Below are 27919 nucleotides of genomic sequence, written 5' to 3'. Positions count from 1 at the left end.
CTGCTGCCGCCGCTCTTGTTCCTCGGAGCGACGGCAGCAGATATCTGCTATCCTGGTCGTTTGTCTTTCATACACAATCTGCTCAGTAAATTCTTCTTTTTAGGATGCTCCCTGTAGATCAGACAGCATTATCAGCTTGATAGGTTCCTTTAAATGGTCCAGACCATTGTTAATTGTAAAAGTGACTATAGTATAATCTGATCTCACCTGGCACAGTGCACATAACGGCACACCCAAAACAACATGTTCTGTTGACTATTAGGGCCTGTTCACACTGAGCAAATGCGGTGGAATGTCAAACAGTGTATCTATGGGAAAGCTCGGACGCCTCCACTTTCTCTGCTCAAATAATTGACAGCAAAAAGCTGTGGAGAGTGGAGGCGCGCAAGCCTTCTCATAGACATACTGTTTGACATTGAGGCAGGTGGGATTCCGCCACATTTGCTCAGTGTGAACAGGACCCTAAGGCCACACACTGGCTTGCTCATCCTCTCTGGATGTAGAGCACAGGTACTTTACACTGCAGCTCTGCTTATCTATACTGTAGCAGGTTTCCAAAACAGCAAAGGCAGAATGATTAGAAGCAAGAAGAAAAAAAAATGAAGCTGTGATATGTAACCTGAATGGAGGACTCAGATCATGCAACAGCACAGAAACCTCAGCTCTGGATATATACACTTTACATTTAAGTTTTCATATGCAAATTAAAGATTTTGACGTGTAATTCTGGTGTGCTGGGAATGACTCATGGTCAGTCTGGATTCCTTCAATAAAGAGGTACTCCGCCTAAAAAAAAATTCTTTCAAATCAACTGGTTGCGGAAAATTATATAAATTTGTAATACACTTCTATTTAAAGATCCAGTTTTCCAGTACTTATCAGCTGCTGTATGTCCTGCAGGAAGTGGTGTTTTCTTTACAGTCTGACACAGTGCTCTCTGCTGCCACCTCTGTCCGTGTCAGGAACTGTCCAGAGCAGGAGAGGTTTTCTATGGGGATTTGCTGCTGCTCTGGACAGTTCCTGACATGGACAGAGGTGGCAGCAAAGAGCACTGTGTCAGACTGGAGAGAATACATCACTTCCTATAGGACATACAGCAGCTGATAAGTACTGGAAGACTGGAGATTTTTAAACAGAAGTAAATTACTCATCTGTATAACTTTATGAAACCAATTGACCTGGGGAAAAAATAGCAGTAAAGTGACCCTCTGGTGAAAGCTAAAAATGTCACTAATGACCAGAAGGAAGCTGCTCGCTCGTGGGGTCTTCATAAGGGTGACGTCAGTCATGAGCCGCCTGAGAACCCATACATAACATTACACTCTAGGCACGTGTGACTTTGGGTAGACTAACCACCTCCTGAGGTGCTGCCTTATTATACGTGTGCTATCCACCACCGTCAGCAGACCTCAGAAATAACTTGTGTCTCCTCTCTACTGTTTTCTAGGTTTACTTATCCTGCTACAGATGTTACTTATTAATGTGAGGCTTGCTACTTCCCTGCCACTTCCCTGCGACAAATCAATTCTCGATACCTACATCAGATCCATCATTGATCAAGAAAAGGCAATGGTGAGCTGAATGTTCATAAAAAGCTACAGAACTGGGGAGGTATCTAGTACTAGCTAGCCAGTTGTTACCATACCAGAATATGGACTTCAACACCAATACTCTCAATTTTGGGCGGAGAGGTGAAAGCAGCAGCCTTGGATGTGTGCACCATTGGCTGTAACACTCTGTAATATCTTCAGCACCATTATTAATTCCCCTTAAAGGTACTTTATGCCCCCTGGCAGCCATTACTTTCTTGGTGGATATGAGTAGAAACTTACAGCAAAAATTGATGCTAATTGTTCATAAAATGAACCTATATTTCAATACTATGGCTTCCAGTACTAAAGGGGCGCTGAACTCGTAATATGTTCTTATTGCATGTTACGGGGGGGGAGGTCTCAGATTAGAAATTGTCTGTGGGATGAGATTACAGTAAATATTGCAGAATGCTGAGTTCAGCTCCAGGTTCCTACTTTATCGTGACTCTATTTAAATATATATTTAAATTCACTGTTATAGGCTCATCCTTGTTCTTCTATATAGAATGTTCCATGTCAGTTCTCAGAGAACGTCACCCTACCACAACCAAACCTGAATGCGGAATGGCGGAGGCTCCAGGTAGGAGATATTTACATCAGATATAACAGCGTTTTCATATGTAACTGTGTAAACTATATTAACCAAAATGGATGCTAACACACAACACAACAGATTATGCATGTGTACGCTCAAGTACAATGAGTTTTATTGTAATCAGCAGAAATAGATAACTTGGTGTACATAGATGACATTACTGATCCTGTAATTCTTTTTATTAGAAAAATATAAAACTTAACAAGTATAAATACATAAACATAAATGCGGCTCCATCAGCCAGAACAAAAGCAAATACAAAGCTTTCTGCTTATAACAAAAACAACTAATCAATAAATTCTGAAATAATAATCATATTTTCTATAAGGAAATCATCCCTCACACCTGCCTCACCCGGCCAGTCCAGCTTCATTATAAAAACACTGCCCCCCCCCCCCAACTTACCCTTACTACTACTATTACTACCCCCACCACCGCTACTACCTACCCCACACTCACACCCCACAGCACACAGAAATATTATAGTAAAGACACTCTGTCTAGACCAAAATCAAGAATCTATAACATGCTCTGAGCCATTCTTGGCTCTAACTTAACACAGTCCCAGTCTGGACTTTTTTTTTTTTTTTTAAATAATGCGCACACACACACACACACACCTTACCCTGCAAACCCAACACACAAAGCCCCCCCCCCCCCACACACACATACCAGCATAAGTCACCCACCAAGCCCCCCACTTCCAGATACAGAACGCCCATCCAACAACACACACACACACACATACACTATACAACTTTAACAATTATGAAAGTATCCCAAGAATACGAGGTCCGGCTGCCTTATAAGACACAAATACTGATAACGCAATTCTTATAATAATAATGCAAATCATAATAATAATAATAATAATGCAAATAATAATAATAATAATCATCATGTAAATCATAATAACAATAATAATCATGTAAATAATAATAATAATAATAATAATAATCATAAAATTACAGCAACCATATCACACATAAACCTATCTACTACACTAACTATAAGCCCCATTTCCCACACCCCAAATCTGGACATGAGTCTGGGTCCATGAGCTCAGTTGTTGTCCCTCAGTGACCCATGCCAGAAATCCAGGGAACACCCCCCCTGCCCCCCCATCACCCCACCCAACCTATCTTATACCCTAGAACTTATACAATAAGGCTTATCCAGCCCTCAACTTACCAAAGTACCTAAAAATAAAGTATACACCATGATATCTCATAACACCAACACATTATGACATAACAGCAAGGCTCAAGTTCGGTAGCCTGTAACCCTTTACTGTTTATTACTCCATAAAAAACAAAAAGCTAACATGTCATTCACAGCCCCCCACCGGGATCGGAGGATGGCAGACCGGGTACCATAATAATTTATAACCTATCCCTGACTATTCACCCTACCCTCTCCCTACTACTATCCCTAAATATTAATCTAACCCTCACACTCCCCCTACCTCTGTCCCTAACCCAGTAGGCTCAGTACCTAGGGCACAGCAAAGGAAAAACCTCTTCACATGAGAGAAGCCCTACTGGTACCCAGCCTGCCATACTCCAAAGACCTGATCTTTACCAAGGTCACCAGTGATGTTCCAACCTCCACCTCGGAGAAGACTCTACGCTGTGTAGATACTAGACACTGTGCATTCCACGTGTGGTACCTAACCACTAAGCTGAAATAGCGAAGAAATAACGTGCAACGATCTCGGCCACCCAGGTTCCTGAATACTCTATAAGCCCACTAGGTGAAGCTGACTGACTCCAACCTATGGAGGCGCCCACCCTGGTGTAAACCCCTATATTGAAGGGACAATGAAGCAGGAAATGATCCATGCTCTCTAGTGTATTCCCACACTCCTCTCAGGGACACCCCCGATCATCGGAGCTCCTGCACTTCAAATTGTCCCTCACATATAGCTTCCCCTGGAAGCAGCGCCAGGCCAAGTACCAGAACTTCTGGGGGAGTTCAAAAGACTTAACCCAACTCTCAGATGCCCACCTGGGCAACCCCTGAGCGCCAGGGGCTTCTGGAAATGGGTCAACAGAGCACTTTGGTCAAAGAATTTCCTTGACTGAGTCCTGATCTCCCACATTCCCAGACCCCACCGACGTATCAACTTCAGAGTCGGGGTAGCGTAAGCCAGAAGATATCCATGGGGTGTACGAAGGTCCATCACTCGCCCTCCTGTCTCCCATTCCTGGAAGAAAGGCTGAAACCATTCCCTGTAGGAGAGTACCCACAGAGGAGCCCTCTCTTTCCAGAAGTTTGCGATGTTCACTTTCAAGAAGCTGTTCACTAAGAACACCACAGGGTTCACCATAGACAAACCCCCAAGTCTTCTTGTGTGGTACGTAGTCTCTCTCTTGACCAGGTTCAGCCTATTCCCCCATAACAGCTGGAAGAACAGGCTGTAGATCCTAGTATAGGAAGCCTCTGGTAAGATACATACACTGCCCAGGTAGATGAACAAAGGGAGCAGGTACGATTTGATCAGGTGTACCCTTTCCCTTAAGGTTAAAGACCAACCTTTCCACTGGTCCACCTTCTGAGCGGCATTCTGGAGCCTACCATCCCAGTTTTTAGTGGGGTAATCACCCTGGCCGAATGTAATGCCTAGGATTTTTGCCGAGTCTTGGGGACCTGGAATCTCCCCCTCCCAGCCTTGAGCGCCAGCGGTTTGTGGAAATGGGATGATAGGACCCTATTGTCAAGGAATTTCCTCGACAGAGTCCTAATCTCCCACATCCCCAAACCCCACCGACGAATGACCTTCAGAACCAGGGTAGCATAACTCTTGACTAGTGTCAGTCTATTCCCCCATAACAGCTGGAAGAACACACTGTAGACCCAAGTCCAGAGCGGTTCAGGCAAAATGCAAACACTGCCCAGATATATCAGCAAAGGGAGCATGAATGTTTTGATCAGGTTCCCTGGGGGTCAAAGACCAACCCTTCCACTGATCCACCTTCTGAGCGGCGATCTTAAGCCTGCTGTCCCAGTTTTGTTTGGGGTAATCCCCTTGGCCAAATTCAATGACAAGGACTTGCAGATTCCTGGGGCTCTGGAAGGGTGTCCAGGAGATCAAATCCAGGATCTCCACCTCCCAGCCATAGACTCTCACACTTATCCTGGTTAATCTTGGACCCAGATGACTCAGAGTAGTGCTCCACCTCTGACATCACACATTGCACTTCCTCTTGCGAGGAGACAAACATTGTGACATCATCGGCGTACCCTACCACCCTCAGAGTGGAATCCGGCACCGCAGGGTCCATTATCACCCCTGCTAACTGTCCACAATCAATCCTCCTAAGGAATGGATCAACTGCAAACACGTACAACAGTGGGCTCGAAAGGGCAACCCTGACGGACACCAGACCCAACCTCAAAAGAGCGGCCAATCCAACCGTTCACCAGTGGTAAACTCTCTGCCCCAGCATACAAGGTCTTAAGCCAATCAACAAACCCCCCCGGCAGGCCATATCTCAGAAGAACAGACCAGAGGTACTCATGGTTAACCCGATCAAACGCTTTTGCCTGATCCAGAGACAGCAGGTACCCCTTCCAGTGACCTGCCCTACCCTGCTCCACGGCCTCCCGGACACCGAGCACAGCACTAAAGGTACTGCGGCCTGCTGGGCCCCTGAAAGGAGCTGGGGGTTCAAACTTCACCAGACGATTAAACAGCACTTTTGCCAGAATCTTTCTGTCCGCATTGAGAAGCGCTATGGGACGTCAGTTCTCAATGCGGGACAGGTCTTTACCCTTTGACAAAATGATCAAGGCTGACTGCCTCATTGACCTCGGCAGAGTGCCCAAGGAGAGACACTTATTAAATACCTCAGTCAAGAGGGGTACAAAAGTGTCCTTAAAGGTCTTATGGAAATATGTTAAGCCATCTGGACTGGGTGACTTCTTAAGGGCAAGACCATCAATAGCCAAACTGACTTCCTCTTCTTGAATCATCTCTGTCAAAACATCAAGAGAGGGGTCTACCCCTGATTCAGGGACGGTTTCAGTCAAGAAAGCTGAGACCCTATCTTGATCTAGATCCTTCCTTCCCAAGAGGTGCGAGTAAAAGGATCTGACGACCTCTAGGTTCCCTGATCTGGACCTTTTCAGGGATCCTGTACTATCAATCAGTGCTGAGACGATTTTTCTATTTCCCGACACCTTGCAGTTTCTGTTTTTTTTATTTTTTAACATCTCCCACCAATCTGCTACAAAGGCCCAGCAACGGTACCTGGCTCTGAAGAAAATCCTCAAGGGACTATCTTATTTCCGCTTCTTCCAAGAGACGAATTGAGCTTCCAGTAGCCTCTACCCATCCGGGGGGTAACATTCAGAGAAAACAAAATTAAACAGTGCTCGGAGAACTCCACCTCAATAAGGGAAACTGCTGAAGAGACAGCTTACTCCCTTAAATAAAACCTGTATATCCTGGACCTACAACTACCTTTATGATAGGTGAATCCCGCGTAGCCTGGCGTATGCCGAATGTGGACATCCACCAGGCGAGCCTCACTAGCTATGCTATTCAGGGCGACGCTATCATAAGTCAGCTCGTCTCTGGAACCTCCCCTATCCTGAGGCCTCGTGACAGCATTGAAGTCCCTTCCAAAGACCACCTGCTTGATCCGCATTAAGAGACACTTCTGATGCCACTTTGACTGTGGACCATAGATGTTAATAAGGCGAAGTTCTTGTCCCTTCATGAGGACATCTAGAATCAGGCACCTCCCCATTTCTAACTCAATAACCTATCGGCATTCTACCGCTGCGGTAAAAAGGACCGCCACCCCGCTATACGGCTCAGCCGCTAGAGACCAGTAGGAGGGCCCATTCCTCCACTCTCTTCTGGCTTTAAAAATGGATGACATGTCTGTTTCCCTGGTCTCCTGCAAAAAGAAAATGTCAGCAATAACATGGGCAAAATAATCATAGGCCGCAAATCTAGCCGTATCTGACTTAATGCTGGCTACATTAATAGAAGCCAGCGTCAACGGAGAGGGTGCCGCCATCATGGGTGATTGAGTTCGATGGCTTTAATTCTTCCCACCCCCTTTCTTACCCTCCTTGTCAGAAGAACTCTTAACCCTTTTTAGTGATACTGATGTGCCCATATCACCAGGCCTATCAATATTACCGTCCTCGTCCCCAGACTCAGGGCCAGTCCCCTCCCCTGGGGACATAACTTCCCCAGGAGAAAAAGACTCTGCCCCCCCGTAGGTTTTGTCATCACCTTCAGATCCTCACCCTCAGCTTCCTCCTCTGGAGAGGAAGAGATGTCATCGAGGGCTTGGAACTGATTGGAAAGACTGATCAGAGGCGAGTAAGTCTAACCTTTCTTTGGCACCTAAACCAGGGCAGGAGAAGATCTCAGATCTCCCTTTTTTCTACTTATACCCCGCTTACTTTTCTTCTCCTGCCATCCCTGCCTGTCATCCTCATCCGCGCTCTCACAATGGGACGACTAAGGGGTGACAGCACCTCCCTCTCTACGCAACCTCCTGACCTCCTTATTCAGTTCATCATCCCTAAGGCCTCAGCAGCAGGACCAGAGGTTCTCCCAGTAACCCAGGATTCCCCCATGGCCCTCTCCTTTTGGCGCTTATCAAGACGCCTCAGTCTGGCTGGCGTTGTCTTCTTGCTATTCCTCACTGACCCCTCCACCTCTGCTAGTCCCCTCCCCAGCAGATTCCAGCTTCCGGCCTTTACCCACCGGGGCCCAATACTGCATTGGCAAAGGAACGAGGACGACTGAAAGGGTGACCTAAGTCACCACACAGGTGACACCTAATCTCTGCACAAGATGCAGCACGATGGCCCAAACCCCCACACAAGGCACATTTCTGTACTGTACAGTTGGCACTGAAGTGTGTGGGATCGCCACACCTGTGACAGAGCTTCTTCTGACCCTGGTAGAAGATCTGGATACAATCTCTTCCGAGGAAGGCAGAAGATGGAATATGGGTAACTGTATTTCCTGAACGTGTAAGTTTTACCACAAACGTCTAGGCCCCTGACCAGATGCCAAACTCATCCCTAATTTTTTGCGGAATACCAATGACCTCACTGTACCGCCATAACCATGTTATAATATCCACACAAGAGAGTGACTCATTACGGGTCAAGATGGTCACTCTCTTGACTTCATTTTGGCGAGGCAAAGTCCCGCCAGCCGGGCTCATTCTTTATCAATTCATAGTTCGACCAGAAAAGCTCAAGCCCCTCCGGCCGAACAAAACTGACATCGAACTCGGGTGTACCATAGGGATGTATCAAAGCATAGATGTCAGTTGCCTTAAAGCTCATCTTCAGCAGTAGCTCAACCACCTCTGGGCCATCAGCGCCCCTCTCTGGCCGCTGCTGTCACTGTCCTTCCCTAAGTCGGCAGGTGTCACCATTGGCTGCTGTGCAGGGGGCCCACTGTACAGAGCCTGCTGGTGTTGCTGCAGGCTGCCAGGTAGGTCTGGCTGTTGGTCTTCATTCATCTCATCGGCAGTGTCATCATCACCACCACCATCATCCACCTGGCTTTCAGGTTGCAGCCCCATCAACTTTCTTTCTCTGTTATCAGCCATCTCCTGCAAACGGTAATCATTTAACAGTTTCTCTTTAAATCCACCGCTTATCTCCCGTATTTCCGCCTTCCTCTCCTCCAAATCTACTATTTCCATTTTAAGTCTCTTTACTTCCACCTTGATCTCAGACTTCTTTCTTTTTGTAGCCTGGTTAGCCTTGGGACAGGCGTAGCGCAGTTCCTCCCGGAGCTTCCTCAGAGACTTGCTGGCTTCTTCATCATACTCACGGAGGTGGCTCATGACCCGGGAGCCATAGGTGGAGAGAGACTCCCGGGCCCTCTGCACTTCCCAGCCTTCCTTACGAGGTCGGCTTCACCCCCGTGAGCACTCAGCTTCCTTTCAAAAGTACCTGGCTTTCTGCTGGCGGCACTCTGCTTTCCTGAGGTGGATTCCTCCTTTTTGGAAACCTTTCGGCTTCTTCGGTATTTCAATGCCTCAGTGGAGAGAGTAAGAATGGAATTACTGCGACTCATGGTGGAACGACTAATCACCGAATAATCAGATGTACAGGCCACTTGCTGGCTTCTCCTGCTCCGCAGCGGCCTAACACGGAAAACAGCAGCCTGGACCTCGCCTCCCTCGCTCATGCCTGGAAACCCACTCCCTCCCTGGGGAGGAGAGAGCAGGCCCAGGAGCAGATCTTGCTTGCTTGGAGCTCAGGAGCAGCAGACTCGCACAGCCTCACAGAGCAGGACCACACCCAAAACTAATTGGAGCTGCAATCACCACTCCAGAGCTGCACTCACTATTTTGCTGGTGGGGTCAGTGTGTACATCCATTACAGAGCTTCATTCACCATTGTACAGATTTCAAAGCAGTACAGTGGTACCTTGGCTCTCAAAGTGCTCTGAAGTCAAATAATTCGATTCTCAATCATCATTTTCAAGGAAACACTTTCTTGGTTTTCAAATACTTTTTTGGCACCCAGTCTTGGAAGTTTTGTGAAAAACCACTCTGCAAATCCCCAGATCGCACAAGGAGGCACTGATGCAGTGAAGGTCCTGTTGGCATCACTGTGTGGCTGTGCTGCCTAATGTTCCCTGTTGTTTGCCACCTTCTTGAGCCTTCTCCTCCAGTCCTCCCGGCTACTGTATTCTCTGTACCGGCTGGCTTTTTCTGCTGACACCATACACCTGTACTGTATTGATTAAATTGTACATTTTTCCATGAAATGTACAGGTACAGTAGTTAGCTATTGGGTGCTGGAACCAACTAAATACTTTATACAGTGACCTCCTTGGTACAATATTTCAACATACCATGTTCTTTTTTAGACCATTGTAAGGGTGGTACTACACGGGCTGATGGGTGCCCAATAATACCTGTAAACGAGCAGCGATCTGCTAGATCGTTGCTCGTTTACTTGGCCTATTACACGGCCCGATAATCGTTAAACAAGGGCTGCAGGGACATCGTTACCGATGTCCTTGCAGCCTTTGTTTAAACTATATACATACCTAATCCATGGTCCAGGGTTCCTCTTCTTCTTAACTTCTCCCCGGGTCTGCGCACTTTAGCTTCACAGCGGCTTGTCTCTGCTGACAGGCCGCTCGGCCAATCACTGGCTGCGGCGGTTCCGGCCTGTGATTGGCCGAGGGGCCTGTCAGCTGACACAGGCCGCTGAGAAGCCGGAGCGCACGGGACCCGGTAAGAAGCTCTGAGGAAGAGGAACCCTGGACCATGGATTAGGTAATGTATTCTTCTTTGCATGGTCGGCGCCCGACGATTATAGGTCTGAACTTATATCAACAAACAGCCGATGACAACGATCATCGGCTGATCGTTGTCTTTAGTACACGGAGCGATAATCGGCCGAATCGGGCCGATTATCGTTCCGTGTAATAGTACCCTTACTGTTGTGACCAGACTCAACATGGAATGCTACAGTCAGGATCAGATAATCGACCAATAAAAAAGGCCATTTTTATGATAAAACCCCAGTATTACTGATGTGCATGCACTGGCTGTCTAGTATCTCCTCTCTACAGTATAGTGTGATACTTCATGTCCTGTGCTGCTGTGTGTGTCTGGTATCTCCTCCCTACAGTGTATGGTGATACTATATGTCCTGTACTGTTGTGTGTGTCTGGTATCTCCTCCCTACAGTATATGGTGATACTATATGTCCTGTACTGTTGTGTGTGTCTGGTATCTCCTCTACAGTATAGTGCGATACTACATGTCCTGTACTGCTGCGTGTCTAGTATCTCCTCTCTACAGTATAGTGTGATACTACATGTCCTGTACTTCTGTGTGTGTCTGGTATCTCCTCCCTACAGTATATGGTGATACTATATGTCCTGTACTGTTGTGTGTGTCTGGTATCTCCTCTCTACAGTATAGTGTGATACTACATGTCCTGTACTGCTGTGTGTGTCTAGTATCTCCTCTCTACAGTATAGTGTGATACTATATGTCCTGCACTGCTGTGTGTCTAGTATCTCCTATACAGTATAGTGTGATACTACATGTCCTGTACTGCTATGTGTCTAGTATCTCCTTTCTACAGTATAGTGTTATACTACATGTCCTGTACTGCTGTGTGTCTAGTATCTCCTTTCTACAGTATAGTGTGAAACTACATGTCCTGTACTGCTGTGTGTGTCTAGTATCTCTTCTACAGCATAGTGTGATACTACATGTTCTGTACTGCTGTGTGTGTCTGGTATCTCCTCTACAGTATAGTGTGATACTACATGTCCTGTACTGCTGTATGTGTCTAGTATCTCTTCTACAGTATAGTGTGAGACTACATGTCCTGTACTGCTGTGTGTCTGGTATCTTCTCCCTACAGTATATGGTGATACTATATGTCCTGTACTGCTGTGTGTGTCTAGTATCTCCTCTCTACAGTACAGTGTCATACTACATGTCCTGTACTGCTGTGTGTGTCTGATATCTGCTCTCTACAGTACAGTGTCATACTACATGTTCTGCACTGCCACGTACCAGTGCCACGATGAGTTGCTCCTTCGGGCACTAGGTGAGGGCAGCTTTATTTTATCTGGAACCCTGTGCAGAATCCTGAAAGCATAATGCTTATTCATTGCCCATCAGACATAAATATATCCAAAACCATGATGTCTAAATAGGAAAGACGCAAAAAATGCCTTGTGTTATATGATAATAAAAGGAATGGAGCTCAACTACTAATCTGTATAATGGTGAATATTTAACACTAGTAGCCAACAAACCAAGATGCCCAAAATGACATAAAAAAGAGCAACTACCCTGAAAGCAAACAATAGTAAGCATGGCAGGGGTTAATTACCAGAATGGAGTCGCTTCCTCTGATGACAGTGACACAGTGACAGGAAGGGCTTTGACGTTACCATTGAAGTCACAACTGGCACAAACAGTGCGTCACAAAATAGCCAACCAGGAAAATGCTTTGTTACATAACAGTACAGGTGCCCGTCTGTAGCGACGTCTCCATCAGCACACAATTGACTCCTATAAGGCAAAACAACACATCCCATTGCATTTATCTCTGAATCTCCTTCTTCGAATTCCTGATGTAAATTGGCTTTAACTAGCAAAGCAACAATGACAATATCAGCGCTAGTCCCATTACGTAGAGAATCTTCCAAGCAATGAAATTACAAAGACGCCATTGTTTCCTTACAGACGTCTCAGCAGGAAGCCGACATTCAACGTGGATTTACACTACTTCTTGATTCTGTTCCGAAAGTAACAACGTTTATCTCACAATGCAAGTTAGAAGTGTCGCTACAGAAGTTCTCAAGCAACGTACGGACACTGACCAACATCCTACAAAAAGTCAACCAGCAGGTGAGCCAACCGTATAATACCAAATAACATTATGCTCAGTATTTGAACCCTGGGTTTGGCATATGCACAGGGACAAGCTCCCTGTATAGACATTAAACATATTTATAGGGCTCACTTCACCAAACCCTGACTGGTATGTCAGCCGCAATATGTAAAAACATATACAGACATAGAAGTAGGTCAATGGCTAAAGAATAGAGTTGAGCAAGTAGTAAAATTCTTGTGTGCTGGAGTCAAGTATTTTTCAAGTCTCAAGTGCTCAACTCGCGCAATGAGCCCCATTGAAATCAATTTGAGACTTGAGTATTTTACCAGGTGCTCCCTGCTCATCAGAGCGGCTGATGCCTGGCTAATCTAGCCCACTACATTTCAAAATCTCGCCTGAACAATCGTTAGGCTGTCAATTATATTTCTTTTGTTGACATTTTTGTCACAACAAAAGGATAGTTAAACAAAATAAAAAACTTAAAAAAAAATGAAATAGGTTTCAGCAAAACACATTAGAAGTATGGCAGGATTACTGGCAATTTATTTTGTTTAACCCTTTAAGGACATGGCCCATTTTCGTTTTTACGTTTTCGGTTTTTCCTCCTTGTGTTTAAAAGGTCATAGCACTTGCATTTTTCCACCTAGAAACCCACATGACTCCTTATTTTTTGCGTCACTAATTGTACTTTGCAATGACGGCTGAATTTTTGCATAAAGTACACTGCGAAACCAGAAAAAAATTCAAAGTGTGGTGAAATTGAAAAAAAAAACGCATTTCTTTTATTTGGGGGAAATGTGTTTTTACGCCATTCGCCCTGGGGTAAAACTGACTTGTTATGCATGTTCCTCAAGTCGTTACGATTAAAACGATATATAACATGTATAACTTATATTGTATCGGATGGCCTGTAAAAAATTCAAACCGTTGTTAACCAATATACATTCCTTAAAATCGCTCCATTCCCAGGCTTATAGCGCTTTTATCCTTTGGTCTATGGGGCTGTGCGAGGTGTCATTTTTTGCGCCATGATGTGATCATTCTATCGGTACCTTGATTGCCCATATACGTCTTTTTGATCGCTTTTTATTACATTTTTTCTGGATTTGATGCGACCAAAAATGCGCAATTTTGCACTTTGGGATTTTTTTGCGCTGACGCCGTTTACCGTACGAGATCAGGAATGTGATTAATTAATAGTTCGGGCGATTACGCACGCGGCGATACCAAACATGTTTATTTATTTATTTATTTGTTTACTTTTATTTAAAACCTGGGAAAAGGGGGGTGATTCAGACTTTTATTAGGGGAGGGGGATTTTTACTATTAACAACACGTTTTTTTTTTTTTTTTACACATATACTAGAAGCCCCCCTGGGGGACTTCTAGTATATACACTTTGATCTCTCATAGAGATCTCTGCAGCATAGATATGCTGCAGAGATCCATGAGATCGGCACTCGTTTGCTTTCGGCTGCTGCAGCCGGAAACAAACGAGTGCCGAGCCGAGGACGGCGCCATCTTGGACGCGTCCCCGGCCGGCATCAGTAACGGAGATCGCTCCTCCGGGACAAGGTCCCGGAGGAGCGATCTCCCCCACTAGACACCAGGGAAACGTTGCCTCCGGTAATCGGAGGCAGCTGTCAACTTTGACAGCTGCCTCCGATTAGCTAATTAGCGGGCACGGCGATCGGACCGTGCCCGCTAATAGCGGCGGTCCCGGGCTACACGCGGCACCCGGGATCGCGGCACTTCAAAGCGGGGCCGCCGCGCGGCCCCGCTTTGAAGTGCTAATGAGGACATAGGACGTACCGGTACGTCCTATGTCCTTAAGAGGTTAAAGGGAACCGATCAGCACATTTGTACTGATTTAGCTCCCAAGGACGCTGCACAGATTTTGTAGACAGGTCTCTTACCATGTCGGGGGTTTCTTGCTTGGTAATTTTTTAGGGTTCTATAACACAAAGCGATTTTTAACGATTAACGATTGCAAACTAGATACTTTGTCGTTAACCTGAAATTGTTCACCACAGAGCGATAGTCGTTAGTTATGATCGTTACTATAATCGTTTACTCCATCTGATCCCAAAAAAAGTGCAATTACACTGAACGATTAGTGAAAGAATGCGGAATTACAGCGAGTGAATGTGGAATTGTAGCGAATAATTAATGGTGATTTTGGTGTTAGCATAAAAGATTTCTCCACTCCTAGATTTTCCGTCAGCCGTGAGGGGTATTAATGAAAAATGGAAGCATCTGGAAACGCTGGGTATTCTGAGGGCCTTATTACACCAACAGATTATCTGACAGATTTTAAACCAGAGCCAGGAATAGATTTTAAAAGAGAAGAAATCTCAGTCTTTCCTTTATTACCTCTTCTCTGTTTATAGGGATGGTCCGAACCCTCCAAGGTTCGGGTTCGTATGAACCTGAACGCTCGGCATCAGATTCCCGCTGTCTGCCCGCCCAGTGGAGCGGGTGGATACAGCGGGAGGACCGCCTGGAAAACTGGGATACAGCCTATGGCTATGGCTGTATCCCAGTTTTCCAGGCGGTCCTCCCACTGCACGGAGCGGGCAGATAGCGGGAATCATTACCGAGAGTTCGGGTTCGTACGAACCCGAACCGAACTCAGTTTGGCCCATCCTTATCTGTTTATAGTCCATTCCTGGCTTTGGTTTAAAAATAATCTGTCAGATAATCTGTTGGTGTAATAGGGCCCTTATGGAGATCATTTATCTTAATAATTTATTTTATAGTGCTGCGAGAGCGTCTAGCATATTCAATAGGTGCAGCTCCACCACCCACTGATGATTTCTAGAATTCTATCTATACACAATGAGAGGGAAAACCAATTATTCATCTGGATGGGCGGGTGAAGGGGCACTTGCTGGACAAGTCTCTGGAAGCGTGGGGATGACACTGATGACTTTGATCTGTAATTTTTCATTGCTCATTTACATAGCATGTGTGTCACTATATGATGCTGCCCTCAGCATGAGGAAGAATAAGGCTGAAAGGTTACCTTTAAATGTATGATTGCTGTAGTGTGTAGGGAAAAGCCAAGAGGGCACCAGGGAGCGTGGGCAAATTAGTAATAACAATATTTTATAAACACTTATTAGCCGCCAACCGCGCACCTCCTATTACACAGTGGCCAATGATTTTTAAACTAGCTGAAAGACAAGGATCAGCTCAGCTAATCGCCTCGTGTAATAGACCCTACCAGAATTATAATTAGCATATATTAGTAGGCAGATGATGAAAACTAATCTGAACTCACACATAGTACAGTACAATGAGCAACTTGAAATATAGACTAAACACTGTCTCTAGGGCCTAATTTCAGCTTCACCTGTGCGTATCATCTCCACTAAAAATTTTCTCTTTCGTCCCTGTTTCCATCTAGAGTGAAACACACATTTCGGAGCATGAAGTACGGACGCTTGCTGTATCCACTTTACAACAATTCTATACTGTTTACAAAAACTTTTTAGTAGGAAAATATAAAACTCTTATAATATCTCTATGCAAAAGCCTTCGACACAGATGATGCGTGAACTGGGCAGAGGTCACCTCCACTCCACAAACCAGGGACTGCTATTGGATGCGAGTTTTTATGGACGACTGTTAAGTGTTTGTAACGTTTGTTTATCCGAAAAGGGGAAATAAGGTCAAAAGGTATGAAGATCGTTTATATTTGATATTAAGTTAAATTGTAAATAGTCTTATATATATTTATCTTTGGCTTAAATAAATATATTTTATTGTGGTCCGATGTCGGAGTCTATCTGGACACTAGAGGTGTCCGCAGGATATGTTCACTTTGGGCTTTGTTATTCATCTTGTTTACAGCAGTGGTAGTTTAAAGCGAAAAAACCAGGAAACTGAGAAACAGACAATACAGTAGATCGTCTCGGTAGAGAATTCCCAGCCATTGTCTGGCTCCATAGATGACACCGCTCTTTACCAAGCCACTTCCCTTTGAGACAGATCCTTCCTGCGGTCATGATGATCAGTAGTAGGCCCACTTTTATCACTGGTGTAATAATTCTCTGTGAACGTATAGTAACTGTGTAATAGGCAGGGCCCTAAATTACATTACTACGTAGACTAATCAACTGCTACTAACAGGGAACAACACACACAAGTTTTCCAGAAGTTCTGGGGATCCTGAGATATCTTCACATTATTAGGACACATAGCATATTCTGGTGAATGATCGGGAATCCAAAATTCAAAACTTCCTGAGAACTCTGAAAGTTGAATCAAAGGCCTCCATGTCCTTATATAATCTACAGCTCTAATCCTAATCTCTGCCTGTTGACTGTATGGAGAAACCAGCAATGATTTTTATTTTTTTTTTCCATAGATTTAAAGGGGTAGTCTTATTTCAACTAACATAGTTATACACTTAAGAGGGACATTTATTAAGTCCGAGGTTTTTTACGCCGAACTTAAAAATGTCCCCGCATCTCCGGCGCTACGGAGATTTATGTAGAGGCGGACTGCCTCTACATAAATCCCGTGCGCTTCACTGCGCACGGCCGAAAACCTACGCCAGCTAAGGACTCGAGTAGGTTTTCGACGTATCTTTTAGAGAAAAAAAATAGTGAATTGCGCGGACTGCGAGTCCGCACTCCCCGTTCCGCCCCAACCACACCCCCTCCCGGCCCCCCAGCGTAAAGAGCCGGTTTGCGAATATTTTATTCGCGAGAAGAGGCCATTTTGCGAATAAAATATTTGAAAATCGGCTCTTTACGCCGAAAAACATATGTACGCCACTTGATACATGTCCCCCTTAGGGATTGTCAAGTTAAATATTTTTGCATAAACATTAATTTAGCAAACTTGCCCCGTCATCTGTTATGTATATAAAAACTGGGCCAGACCACTATTTTGAGAGCAGAGTAGTTGTCTTTAACCTTGACAATGAGCTGTCAACAATGGAAGGAAAAGAGAACCATATCAGGAGAAGTTTGATAAATAAATGTTTATGTAAAAATATTTACCTTGATGAATCCTACACCTATAAGGTTAGATGAGATGGTAATACCATTTTAACATGAGCCACTGTGTACATATATTACATTACTGATCTTGTATGGATCCTGTATTATCCCAGAGCTGAACTTACTATTCTGCTGGTGGGGTCACTGTGTACATACAATTACATTACTTATCCTGTACTGATCCTGAGTTACATCCTGTATTATACACCAGAGCAGCACTCACTATTCTGTTGGTGGGGTCACTGTGTACATACAATTACATTACTTATCCTGCACTGATCCCGAGTTACATCCTGTATTATACTCCAGAGATATACTCATTATTACACTGGCAAATGACAGGATTGGGCAAAAACATCTGATATTTGTGGGCAGCTCCTTTGAGACTTGCACCCATGTGTAATGTGAGAAGCATCCAGATAGAGAATGAATCTCCGTTAACTTCTGTGGTAGTTAAAGGGGTATTCCCCCCAAAATTATTTTTGCATTAATACGCTGCCCACCCGTAGCTTTTCATCTTTCCAATATAAAGTTATTACGGATTCTGCACAGTTTTGCCGTTATCCAGCTGCATTCACCCCCACGGATTGCAGAGAATCATCAGACCTCAGTCCAACCCGACACGCTCCCTGCTCCTGGCCCCCACCCTCCGTGTCAGCATCACGTGTCCTCAGTCCAAGCACAGTGAAGTGACTGAGAACACTGATGGGGTGGCTACTGTTACAGAGGGAGACAATGATCAGCGCAGCTGTGACTGCATCCCTCTCTAACAGCAGCCACCCGGTCACCCCCAGCCCAGAGCCTCACGGCACCATCCAGCACTCACCCGCAGCACACAGCCCCCCGCCCCACAACCAACCGCCCCCCCATCACCCGTGGCATCCCTCACTCACCCGCAGCATAGCCTCCGCACTCACCCGTGGCAAGCTCCGCCCCCCGCAATCACCCGCTTCAACCTCCGCCCCCCCCCCCGCATTCGCCCGCGGCAACCTCCGCCCCGCAATCGCCCGCGGCAAGCTCCGCCCCGAAATTGCTCACAACAAGCTCCGCCCCTCGCAATCGCCGCATCACCGCCAACTCAGCTCTGCTACACAGTCACCGCCAACTCTGCTCTGCTACACCGTCACCGCCAACACCGTCACCGCCAACTCAGTTCTGCTACACCGTCACCGCAGCTCTGCTACACCGTCATCCCCAACTCAGCTCTGCTACAACGTCACTTCCAACTCAGCTTTGCTACACCGACACCGCCATCTCAGCTCTGCTACACTGTCATCATCTCCTTCATTGTCTCAGCTCTGCTACTTCACCATCATCAGGCAGAAGCATTGCATGATGGGAAATGTAGTTTCCTATCTTGGATATACACTCACCGGCCACTTTATTAGGTACACCTGTCCAACTGCACGTTACCACTTAATTTCTAATCAGCCAATCACATGGCGGCAACTCAGTGCATTTAGGCATGTAGACATGGTCAAGACAATCTCCTGCAGTTCAAACCGAGCATCAGTATGGGGAAGAAAGGTGATTTGAGTGCCTTTGAACGTGGCATGGTTGTTGGTGCCAGAAGGGCTGGTCTGAGTATTTCAAAAACTGCTGATCTACTGGGATTTTCACGCACAACCATCTCTAGGGTTTACAGAGAATGGTCCGAAAAAGAAAAAACATGCAGTGAGCGGCAGATCTGTGGGCGGAAATGCCTTGCTGATGCCAGAGGTCAGAGGAGAATGGGCAGACTGGTTCGAGCTGATAGAAAGGCAACAGTGACTCAAATAGCCAACCGTTACAACCAAGGTAGGCAGAAGAGCATCTCTGAACGCACAGTACGTCCAACTTTGAGGCAGATGGGCTACAGCAGCAGAAGACCACACCGGGTGCCACTCCTTTCAGCTAAGAACAGGAAACTGAGGCTACAATTTGCACAAGCTCATCGAAATTGGACAGTAGAAGATTGGAAAAACGTTGCCTGGTCTAATGAGTCTCGATTTCTGCTGCGACATTCGGATGGTAGAGTCAGAATTTGGCATTAACAACATGGAAAGCATGGATCCATCCTGCCTTGTATCAACGGTTCAGGCTGGTGGTGGTGGTGTCATGGTGTGGGGAATATTTTCTTGGCACTCTTTGGGCCCCTTGGTACCAATTGAGCATTGTTGCAACGCCGCAGCCTACCTGAGTATTGTTGCTGACCATGTCCATCCCTTTATGACCACAATGGACCCAACATCTGATGGCTACTTTCAGCAGGATAATGCGCCATGTCATAAAGCTAGAATCATCTCAGACTGGTTTCTTGAACATGACAATGAGGTCACTGTACTCCAATGGCCTCCACAGTCACCAGATCTCAATCCAATAGAGCATCTTTGGGATGTGGTGGAACAGGAGATTCGCATCATGGATGTGCAGCCGACAAATCTGCGGCAACTGTGTGATACCATCATGTCAATATGGACCAAAATCTCTGAGGAAGCTTCCAGCACCTTGTTGAATCTATGCCACGAAGAATTAAGGCAGTTCTGAAGGCAAAAGGGGGTCCAACCCGTTACTAGCATGGTGTACCTAATAAAGTGGCCGGTGAGTGTAGATCGGCTTTTAGAAAAACTTGTAACTTAGGAACGGCAGCAGCTAGAAAGATGGGAGACGTCTCAAAATACTCAGGGGGACATGGTGAGTAAGGCCAGCTAGGTTTGGGAGCATTTCAATTTTTTTTTAGCTCTTGGGGGGAATACCCCTTTAAGGAGAGGTAGCTGTTTTCTACATGCGCCAGACCCAGAGTTTCACCTGTCTTCTCCCCTCCAGACAATCCCCTTATGGAGTCTCATCCCCAATAGTTTGTCCCTCTATCAGCTGCACTCAAATGACTGGACACGCTTTTTCAAGATACAGTGGTTTGCAATAAATTAGAGTATCAACAAAAACATTTTTTTTTTAGTAATTCAATTCAAAAACTGACCTCATACATTCTATAGAGTCATTAAATACAGAGTGAACTTTTTCAAACGTTTATTTCTGTTAAAGTTATGGATTACAGCCTAGTAAAACCCAAAAGGTCAGTATTTCAGAAAACTAGAATATTATATAAGACCGAATGAAAAAAATGTTTTTAACACAGGAATGTCGACCAAATGAAAAGTCTCTACAGTAAATGCCCCCAATACTTGGTCGGGGCACCTTGCTGGCCGCTCCATTGCTCATGGCCATTACTCATGCCGGCCCCCCTCTGGCGCGTCATCAGCTGCTCAGCCCGCAATTGTCTGAGCATAACTGTGTCCAGCCAATCACGGCTGAGTAGCTGATGACGCGGCAGAGGGGGGCCGGCATGAGGGATAGCTGGAGCGGTCCGGCCGGCCTCCTGAAGATCATTGTCACGAGATGGCAGACAGGGGTCAACACGAATGCGGTAAGTATAATGCACCACACTTCCGGGTCTAGCGTGGGTAGAGGGGGGGGGGGGGGACACGGGGAAGGGGGCCATTCACATACATAACACACATTACAAAGTTGTATAACTTTGTAATGTTTGTTATTTTGTGAATAAATTTTTAGCTCCGCACTACCCCTTTAAGGTCTGGTGAGTTTGTTGGCCAATCAAGCCCAGTGATGCTGTGGTTAGTAAACCAGGGATTGGTACTTTTGGCAGTGTGGACAGGTGCCAAATCCTGCTGTAAGATGAAAATTCCATCTCAAAAAATCTTTTCAGCACAGGGAAGCATAAAGGGCTCTAAGATGTCCTGGTAGACGGCAGCAGTGACTTTGGTGTTGATGAAAAACCAGTGAACCTACACCAGCAGATGACATGGCTCCCCAAACCATCACTGATTGTGGAAACTTCACACTAGACCTCAAGCAGCTTGGATTGTATTTCTCCACTCTTCCTCCAGCAGCTTGGATTGGGCCTCTCCACTCTTCCTCCAGCAGCTTGGATTGGGCCTCTCCACTCTTCCTCCAGCAGCTTGGATTGGGCCTCTCCACTCTTCCTCCAGCAGCTTGGATTGGGCCTCTCCACTCTTCCTCCAGCAGCTTGGATTGGGCCTCTCCACTCTTCCTCCAGCAGCTTGGATTGGGCCTCTCCACTCTTCCTCCAGCAGCTTGGTTCGGGCCTCTCCACTCTTCCTCCAGCAGCTTGGATTGGGCCTCTCCACTCTTCCTCCAGCAGCTTGGTTTGGGCCTCTCCACTCTTCCTTCAGACTCTGGGACCCAGATTTCCAAATTAAATGCAAAATTTACTTTCATCTGAAATCAGCCCCTTGGACCACTGATCAGCAGTCCAGATCTTCTTCTCCTTGGCCCAGATAAGAGGCTTCTGGCATTGTTTATTGGTCAGGAGTGACACATGGGATGTAACACTTGTAGCCCATGTCCTGCAGATGTCTGTTGTGCTTGTGGCTTTTGAAGCACTGACTCCAGCAGCAGGCCACTCTTTGTGAATCTCTCCCAAATTTTTAAATGGCATTTTCGTTACAATCCTGTTAAGACTGCGGTTCTCCCGGTTGATTGTGCACCTTTTTCTACCACACTTTTTCCTTCCATTTAACTTTCCATTAATATGCTTTGATACAGACTTGTGGCTTACCCTCCTAGTGGAGTGTGTGAATGACGGCCTTCTGGACATCTGTCAGCAGTCTTCCCCATGATTGTGTTACATATTGATCCAGACTAAGGGACCTTTTATAACACTTAGAAAGCCACTGCAGGTGTTTTGGGTTAATTATTCTAATATTCTGCAATACTGACTTTTCGGTTTTTCTTGGCTGTAATCAATAATCATCAACTTTAACAGAAATAAACGCTAGAAAAAGTTCACTTTATTTGTAATGAGGTCACTTTTAAATTGAATTACTGAAAAAAAAATTGTTGATATTCTAATTTATTGCAAACCACTGTATGTCCAGCCATGCTGCTTTCATGTTATTTTTCAACTTTTTTGTGCAACTTGTTTATGTTTTTATGTAAATATTTTTATCTTGTCAATTGGCGTCAGGAAAAAAACTACTTTGTCCATTCATTCATCAAGATCAGTGGGGTTACTGGGAGTTGGACCAGCATAGAGGACGCTCCTGTTACATCTATATACCCCGGGTTGGTTGCGCAGCCTGGATAAAGCAGTTGTACTATTTTTTTCTTAGCTGGATTATTATGAATCGTCCTTATCTCATGGTCTTCATGGTTTTCCCTTCACTCCTTCCTGGCTGCTCGATGGGCTTTAATCAGGGGTCTGTAAACAGGGAGCCGCCGTTTCATTAAGGAGACAAAATCTGATCTCAGAGACATTCCCAATAATAACAATAATCCTGTTTACGTAAGCTATAAAGGGATAGACGGACTGGTTACTCAGCTAAATATCTGCAGTCTCCAATGAAGATCCTGAAGCCTGATGACGCCGTCCCGTGCCCGGCAGCTTCCCATTGTCACATCCAGCGCTTTCCTGCCTGGAGACTGGGGCAGAGACTGTAATCCTGTGGACGGGCCATGGCATGTGATCTTATCTGGTCAACAGCCCAGTCTAATGTGAATGCACACTGGCTCAAAGTGTCTGCGTGGGTGTGTTGTTTTTCTCATCTCTTTCCTTATTTTCAGCAGTTCTCAATACTAGCTTCCAATTGAGGGAATCCAGTGGAGCCATAGCCGCCACCAAACATGAGCTGATCCCTTAATAAAGATTGATGAGTAGATCCGGCACGTCTTGCGGTTACAAAGAGCAAACTGACTCATGAGACTGAATGTGGAGGAGAGTAAAGCAGGTCAAACATATAAGACTATTGTCTGCCATGGCTATTAATTGTGGTGGCTCATAACTCTAATCACTTCTCCATATAATATATTGTACTACAGAGATAACTGCCTTATTACAATATCCCATGTATTTCTGGATAATACTGTATCTATTAAATTGTAACATAGAGATCATTACCACATTTTATCACATGTATCCCCATGATACCCATTACATACGATATATTGCAATATGGAGATACCGTATTTTCTGACTGGACGTATAAGAGGGCCTCAACTTTCAAGGGTTCAAAAGTCGTCTTATATGCCGGAAAATGTAAACCCCTGCCTGACCGCAGCACGACTTACCAGCTGCAGCAAGTCATCTATTAATAAATTATAATCTATACAGACTATAATTTATAAGTGGATGACTAGCTGCAGCTGGGGAGCCCTGCAGGGGTTATAACCCCAGCAGGAGGCGGCGATGCTTGGGGTCCAGGAGAGCCTGCTGTGCAAACTCCCTATTAGAAGGTGACCCCCGCACACTCACTCCCTCCCCCCGCCAACTGCTACCCGTCTCCTGCTGGCAGTATTCAGCATCCCCTCTGAGCAGGCATTGAAAAAAAACAAATCAACTTCACCTGTTACCAGTTCCAGACAGCTTCTCTACCGGCACCCGCGCGTCTCCTCTCATCTTCCTGGTGCGGGACCCAACTGCCTGGGTCGCCTCCACTGGCCTACCCGACCACCCGAGACCCATCTTTAGAACCACTCCCACCCTTCTCAAGATCATGGCAGCCGGTGGTGGTGACTTCAATGACAGAGGCTGCAAGGACTTCTGCAAAGGCTGTGTTTCTGTACCAACCTGCCTGCATCGGGAAGATGACAGGGAAGGTGCACGGCTGCTGGGAGAGAGGAGTTGCCGAGAACGGGTGACAGGTGATTGATGGTTTTTTTGTTTCCTGAGGGAGAAGAGGGTTGTGGGGCAGGCATCGGCGCTAATATCCGTGGCAGCATGCAGACATTTTTGAGCTCCCCCACCGTATGTGGCGACGATACCCGGGATATAAGACTACCCCCGACTTTTGAGCAGATATTTCAGGGTTACCTCACTATAGTATCACATGTATAACTGGGTAATATCTGATACCCCTCACATATAAAACTAGAAAGAGGAAAGAAGAGAGCCACCTTCTGGTGTATATAGTAACCAACACCTATGTAGCACTATGTGTCCCAAATAATGATCACTAAAAATTTTTTATTTAAAGGAGTAGTGTGGCGGTAAAGAATTATTCACAGACTAACACACATTACAAAGTTATACAACTTTGTAATGTATTTTATATCTGTGAATGGCCCCCTTCCCCGTGTCCCACCACCGCCACCCGGAAGTGTTGTGCGCTATACTCACCTGTCACGTGCCGACACCAGTCTCCGATCTTCAGCGAGTGACATCTTCTTCGGCGGAGGGCGAACAGCTCCGACTGTCCCAAATGCCGGCCGCCCTCTGCAGCGTCATCCGATGCTCAGCCGCGATTGGCTGAGCATAACTGTGCTCAGCCAATCGCGGCTGAGCACAGTTGTGACGCAGCGGAGGGGGGACGGGCGGCAGCGACTCGGCCGTCCGTCCGAAGATGACGTTTGGCACAAGATGGCGGACGGCCCTCGACATGGATCAGGTAATGTATAATGCACCACACTTCCAGGTACACGGGTGGGGGTGGTGGGACACGGGGAACGGGGCGATTTACAGACATAACATACATTACAAAGTTACATTATAACTTTGTAATGTGTGTTATTCTGTGAATAATTTCTGAGCGCCGCACTACCCCTTTAATCATAAAACTTTATTAAATCATAACCTGGGAGATGGGAGACCCCATTACTGGGACAGAAGTAACATGATAGTCATTTGTGCATCGTTATGTATGAGAGCCACTTGAATGTATAATGTAAAATGACATATGATATGACTATGATATGAACAGTACCAAAAAGAAAAAGAAAAGACAAAAGTGCCAAATACAAAACTATTCAAAACTTTTCTTTTTGGCACTATTATTCATATCATAGGAAAGAGTATTTTCAGTCATTTTGGTTATTTTACATTATACATTCAGGTGGCTCTGATACATAACGATGTTGCCAGTACTTTAGCCCTTTTCCAACATGGCTACTGCAATGTGCACTTATTTTAAGCATGTCTTACCATTTACCAGCACTTTTGCCCTTATTCAAGATGGACTCTGTGCAGTGTGCAGCTGACTGCGCATGACCCCGTGGTGGTGGCAATGATGCGCACCCGGGGTTACTAACGGTGCAACGTGCCTGACGTCACTTCTGGTCTCGCGCATCGCATTACTGCTGGTGAGGAAGTGCGCAGCAAGTCCGCCATGTAACATGCAGCACTGATAAGGCTAGGTGATGTGATTTTACCTGCTTACACCTTGACCTGTAGGACTACACCTATATATACAGCTCTGAATTAGAAGTTGATCAGAGCGTGACAGAAAGATGGTCTGGAAGGAGGAAAGGAATGGGAACTCTCGCTCACAATGATAATTTCCAGGAACTCTGACGCATATGTTAAGTTTGCAATACTTGAATACACTGTGCATGAGTAATACCGCCCCATATCAGGTCTATAAAGGTTAACACAAATGGGGCTCTTCCTCAACTAATGTTACTGATACGTACATCAGCTGTGTGTGTGTAATAACTGCAGCTGCTAACTCAGGAACCATCCTATCCTGGGGAAAGTCTGGCTTCATAAAGTCACACAAAACAAAAGTTAAACTCATCAGGCACAGGTATGTAACATTTACCATCCAATCGCTGGCAGTGATGCAGGTATATAAGGTCCTCAGGTCCTCCCCCTCATTACTCCCTGAAGAAGCGGTGCAAAACAGCATTGAAATGAGGTGGGAGGCCAGCTGACTGGGACCCTTATACCACTGGTAACATATTGTTTACATTTACTCTATATTATCACTCTATTCAGCGTACTGAAGCATTGGAAAATAGCACTTGCACTTTATTTCATATATGCATTTATGCTGAAGGAGTAGTCTATGAGGTTTACAAATATGCACATGCACTTTAACCCCTTAACGACTGCGGGCGTATATTTACGCCCTGCGGTCGGTAAGGACGTTCAGAGCGGGGCCGCGCGGCGGCCGCGCTCTGAACCGCGGCGGTCCCGGGTGCGGCTTGTAGCCCGGGACCGCAGGTATTAGAGGACACGGTCCGATCGCCGTGCCCGCTAATACAGTAATCGGATGCAGCTGTCAAAGTTGACAACTGCATCCGATTACCGTTTGCAGCGTCATCCCTGGTGTCTAGTGGGGAGGTCGCTCCTCCGGGACAGAGCGATCTCCGTTTCTGAAGCCGGCCGGGGATTGCTCCAAGATGGCGCCGTCCCCGGCTCGGCACTCGTTTACTTCCGGCTGCAGCAGCCGGAAGTAAACGAGTGCCTATCTCATGGATCTCTGCAGCATATCTATGCTGCAGAGATCTCTATGAGAGATCAGTGGGTCCCCTAGGGGGAATAACCCTAACCCCAGGGGGGCTTCTAGTATAAGTGTAAAAGTAAAAAAAAAAGTGTAATTATTAATAAAAATCCCCCTCCCCTAATAAAAGTCAGAATCACCCCCCTTTTCCCAGGTTATTAATAAAAGTAAATAAATAAATAAACAAACAAACATGTTTGGTATCGCCGCGTACGTAATCGCCCGAACTATAAATTAATCACATTCCTGATCTCGTACGGTAAACTGCGTAAGCGCAAAAAAAATCCCAAAGTGCAAAATTGCGCATTTTTGGTCGCATCAAATCCAGAAAAATGTTAATAAAAAGTGATCAAAAAGTTGTATATGCGCAATTAAGGTACCGATAGAAAGAACATGTCATGGCGCAAAAAATTACACCTGACACAGCCCCATAGACCAAAGGATAAAAGCGCTATAAGCCTGGGAATGGAGCGATTTTAAGGAACGTATATTTGTAAACAATGGTTTTAATTTTTTACAGGCCATCAGATACAAGAAAAGTTATACATGTTATATATCGTTTTAATCGTAACGACTTGTGGAACATATATAACAAATCAGTTTTACCCCAGGGCGAACGGCGTAAAAACACACATCCACTAAAAACACAAAATGTGTTGTTGTTTTTTTATTTCACCACACATTGAATTTTTTCCTGCTTTTGCAGTGTACTTTATGCAAAAATTCAGCCTGTCATTGCAAAGTACAATTAGTGGCGCAAAAAATAAGCGCTCATGTGGGTTTCTAGGTGAAAAAATGCAACTGCTATGGCCTTTTATACACAAGGAGGAAAAAACGAAAACGCAAAAATCTAAATTGCCCCATCCTTAAGGGGTTAAACCCTTAACGACACAGGGCGTATATTTACGCCTTGTGGTCGTCTCGGGGACTTCAGAGGGGGGGCCACGCGGCAACCCCGCTCTGAACCGCTGCGGTCCCGGGTGCAGCATGTGGCCCGGGACCACGGCTATAATAAATAAATATAGAAATAAACATGTTTGCTATCGCCGCGTGCATAATCGCCCGAACTATTAATCACATTCCCGATCTCGCACGGTAAACGGCGTAAGCGCA

At 45.6% G+C, this 27919-nt stretch overlaps 1 protein-coding gene across 2 annotated transcripts in view; it reads left to right on the top strand.

The window, feature by feature from the left end:
* Positions 1-16244, top strand: part of LOC138769935 (erythropoietin-like) — a 39114-nt gene extending 22870 nt beyond the window's left edge. For both annotated transcript variants that reach the window (XM_069948734.1, XM_069948812.1), the window contains exons 2-5: positions 1448-1572; positions 2098-2172; positions 12408-12572; positions 15968-16244. In XM_069948734.1, coding sequence (XP_069804835.1) covers positions 1448-1572; positions 2098-2172; positions 12408-12572; positions 15968-16111 — 509 coding nt within the window. In that variant the 3' untranslated portion in view covers positions 16112-16244. The remainder of the gene's footprint in view (positions 1-1447; positions 1573-2097; positions 2173-12407; positions 12573-15967) is intronic.
* Positions 16245-27919: the final 11675 nt, after the last annotated feature.

Source organism: Dendropsophus ebraccatus, chromosome 1, assembly GCF_027789765.1.
Source record: "Dendropsophus ebraccatus isolate aDenEbr1 chromosome 1, aDenEbr1.pat, whole genome shotgun sequence".
NCBI classification, from domain to species: Eukaryota; Metazoa; Chordata; class Amphibia; order Anura; family Hylidae; genus Dendropsophus; species Dendropsophus ebraccatus.
This window is presented reverse-complemented; position numbering and strand designations above follow the sequence as displayed.